The following is a 4,166-nucleotide window of genomic DNA, read 5'->3' on the forward strand; positions in this document are numbered from 1 at the left end:
TGAATAAAGATTAAATGAGGGTGAAAATCGTGGTGCTTTTAGATTCAGAGAGATCCGATGGAGACCTCCATCACAGCAGATGTGTGGATAGATGATTTACAGTTTCTACAATGAAAAGAAAAGAAGCAAAATCCAAACTTGGTGAACAGATCTGACATAGTCTGTGAAATCGGATCTCTCTCGGAAGCGATGAATAAATGAAATAATAAACCTGTCCAGCCAGAGCCTTCCACAATGCTAGACCAAAATGACACGTTTCCCTGAATCATATGCTTTGGATATTTCCATCCACTTTTATTTCCAGAACCTGCTTTTAGCTCATCATACTTGGTATGGAAATGGTCGCATATTCTGATGAGTATATTTAGCATAATAATATTACAATAGATTAATTGATGGATATTTAAAACGAGGACATTTTAGCTTGTAGATCGTGTAGTCTACACAGTGTTGGTTCTTGATGTCTGTTTACTCGTTAAGCTTCCTTAAAGATGTGAGTCTTATTTGGATTGCGGTTGTATCTGAAACTGCAGTTTAATTTTTCCCATGAAGCAGAAATTGCTTCGTCTTCCGGTTTCGCTTCGCGTAAAATTTAAGTGCGTCATACGTTACGCACACTACGCACACTTTGTACCCTTGGCAACGCTGCACGCGCTGTCATTTTACTCGGTGTAGTCGTGCATTTGTCGTCCAAGCATTTGTGTGCAATGTGCAGTTTCAGCTTATTCGCAATTTGATAGTCTGTTTATGTCGTTTGATTTATTTTTAACCCATTTTATTTTGATATGTTATTCTAGTTTGAGTTTTAATGGAAAAAATAGAATTAATGGCCTACAAAAGTACATTTAAGCTTTGAAATTGAACGCACGTATATATATATATATATATATATATATATATATATATATATATATATATATATATATATATATATATATATTCACATTAAAGTCGCCAGCATAAACCACTTATCTCAGAATACTACAGCTACTTACAGATCTCCATCTATCAGTGCAGAGCTGCAGCCCCACAGCTCTCTGCCTGTTAAACCTATTCCAGGCCTCATACTCTCCTAAATGGCAAAAAAGCAGTGGGAAGGTCAGTCAAAACATCTAAATGACTCCATAGACTACTAATACACTTATATTATTAAACGCTTAGTGAAAATGGCCTGTTAGAATTTTATCCAAATAGAGATCAATTAGACCAGTATAGATCGCAAACAGGAAAAGACCTGATTTGTATTTCCACGCATATAAAGACGTTTAGCGTTATCCTTCTCACATGCTGCGCAAATCCCTCGCAAAAAAGGAAAAAAATCCCCCAACGCCAAAAATATGGGAACAAGAGCAGCGGGTGATTTTTAGAGATGAAATATCTTACTGCTGATGTGTGCTGGCCCTTTGCGCTTGAGTTATGGCACCGAAGATTTGGAGCAGCTGAGAGGGACGAGCTCACTCTCTCTCTCTCTCTCTCTCTCTCTCTCTCTCTCTCTCTCTCTCTCTCTCTCTCTCTCTCACTCACTCCGTCTCTTTTGCTATCTGTCTTTTATCAACTGTTATATACTGCTGTGCTTCCTACCTACCTATTTCAGATGGATAATAATAATAATAATAATAATAATAATAATAATAATAATAATAATAATAATAATAATAATATGCGCTTACTTCAATATAATTAAATAAATACGAATATTGTGCACATTTGTATTAAATACATTCTGTCGAATCTAACGTTTAAGTGTTTTTGTCTAAATCACAGGCCACAACGAAATTTATCGATTCTTAAATATGATCAGCCAAAACGAAAATTCCTATCGACATATCATTAATATGGAAGAAATGGTGGGAGTATTAAGTATTCTAATCGGGTTTGAGCTCCTCCTCCCGGCCATGCCCTCTAATTAACGGGGCTCCTTCTTCACTAAAGCTCGCACTGGACTGCAACATAGTCAAAGAGCAAGAGACAGGGAGGGAGAGGGAGAGAGAGAAAGTGCCACTGGATATAATTGATTGTCTCGCTATCAACAATAACTTGTTAGTATAGTCAATTCCAGCTTCTTTTGAGGCTGGCTATTCGTGCTGAGACTTCAGTAGCTCTCGGATTGTTGAGCTCGTCGAGCTTGATCCCTTTCCACAGGAGCTGTGGCCAGGAGAACCGCCACTTTAAAGGACTCGAAGTTCTCCAACCCTGCGGCAAAACCAACTACACCATGTTGGCGGGCATGTAATTGCAAACATATTCGGACCGCGTCTTTAAATTCGTTTTTTTTTCTCGGTCCAGCAAAATAATACGAATAAAACTCCTGTAAATAAGACTGTAATTGTAGAAATTGTTGAAATTTAGCGGCACAAACTGAAAACACGAAAAAATGACCTCCAAAGAAGACGCAAAATGCGCCTCGGTTGAGGAGAGAAGGCGCAGTCCACTGGACCATCTGCCTCCTCCTGCAAACTCCAACAAGCCTCTCACGCCTTTCAGCATTGAGGACATACTAAACAAACCCTCCATGAAACGAAGTTATTCGCTTTGCAGCACGGCGCATCTCCTCTCGGCCGGTGAGAAGCTTCCATCATCGGCTCACCCGTTAGGCAGCCGGGCTTTGCTCACACACACCTCTCCTCTGTGCGCACTGGAAGAACTGGCCAGCAAAACCTTCAAAGGGCTCGAAGTCAGTGTTCTGCAGGCCGCTGAAGGTAAATACATAAACCTGTTTAATAGAATAAAAATTCTGAAATAGTTTGTTACATATAAAACTTACAAAATATATAAATATATTGGAATATTACAGGTTTATAAATTTGGATATTAACAGTGTCTCTTTTTTATTTCGGTCTTTAGAATTCAATTGTAAAATGAAACGTTTAACACGTTGTATATTTAAATTGCGTAATGTATAGTGTGTAACCATTAAATGGCGATTTAGTCATTTTGACCCCAATAATCCTAGGTATGTTGTATTTAATGCTATAAATATCAGAATTCCTTTACATAATTACGATATAGAAATTATTTTACAATGTAGCAGATCAGTCTTAAAGCTGTGAAACAGTAAAATATAAACATGTGCATTATTATTATTATTATTATTATTATTATTATTATTATTATTATTATTATTATTATTATTATTATTATTATTATTATTTATACGATGTTTTAGTGTTGTTATTGTTGTTGTAGCTGTTATAATTGATAATGCTACCTCTTGTGCTGGTGTATTTTTATTTTTTATTAATATCACATTTTGACTGTTATTATCGATAATGTTACTTCTGGTGCTTGTGTATTTTTATTTTTTATCAATATCACATTTTGGCTGTTATTATTGCTAATGCTACTTCTGGTGCTGGTGTGATTTCTTTGAATTAATATCACATTCTGGGTGTGTTGGCTGGTTTGTTTTATTCAGGTAGAGACGGCATGACGCTATTTGGCCAGAGGAATACTCCCAAAAAACGGAGAAAGTCGAGGACAGCCTTCACGAATCATCAGATATACGAGTTGGAGAAGCGGTTTCTTTATCAGAAATATTTATCTCCGGCGGACCGAGATCAGATCGCGCAGCAGCTGGGCTTAACCAACGCGCAGGTCATCACCTGGTTCCAAAATCGACGAGCCAAGCTCAAACGTGACCTGGAGGAGATGAAAGCGGACGTAGAGTCGGCCAAAGCTCTTGGCTCAGTGTCCTTCGAAAAGATGGCCAAATTAGCGGACCTGGAAAAGTGCGCAAACGGCACGGCTACACCACCAATGAGCGAATCTGCGGGGCTGTGCGGTAGGGAGCGGGACAGCGCGAGCCAGCGGCCTGCGTCTCCACCATCACCGCTCACAGACCACACAACCAGTAAAGACAGCTCCGAGGACGAAGAGGAGGAAATCGACGTTGATGACTGATGCTCAGAATCTAGCGTTTACAAACACTTTTCCTTAAAACGCTAGAGTTTAAAGTGCCATTAATGCACCAAATGTATTTAAAAGACTCATGGCAAATGAAAACTCAAAAGCATGGACAGTTTTCCCAGATTTATTTATGCAATGACAGTTATCTAAACATCGCAATCATGTAGCTTATTTATTTCAAACAAACTGTTAGTTGAAGGAAAGCAATAAGTACCGTGACATAATTCCTCTCTCTCTCTCTCTCTCTCTCTCTCTCTCTC

At 38.4% G+C, this 4,166-nt stretch overlaps 1 protein-coding gene across 1 annotated transcript in view; it reads left to right on the plus strand.

Annotated features, from left to right (window-relative positions):
- Positions 1–1,797: 1,797 nt before the first annotated feature.
- The window catches only part of lbx1a (ladybird homeobox 1a), a 2,827-nt gene continuing 458 nt past the window's right edge, over positions 1,798–4,166 (plus strand). The window contains exons 1-2 of the mRNA XM_027136333.2: positions 1,798–2,699; positions 3,416–4,166. The exon at positions 3,416–4,166 is cut by the window's right edge and continues 458 nt beyond it. Of these exons, the coding sequence (XP_026992134.1) occupies positions 2,375–2,699; positions 3,416–3,900 (810 nt within the window). The 5' untranslated portion in view covers positions 1,798–2,374 and the 3' untranslated portion in view covers positions 3,901–4,166. The remainder of the gene's footprint in view (positions 2,700–3,415) is intronic.

This window comes from Tachysurus fulvidraco, chromosome 4 (genome assembly GCF_022655615.1).
Source record: "Tachysurus fulvidraco isolate hzauxx_2018 chromosome 4, HZAU_PFXX_2.0, whole genome shotgun sequence".
NCBI lineage: Eukaryota > Metazoa > Chordata > Actinopteri > Siluriformes > Bagridae > Tachysurus > Tachysurus fulvidraco.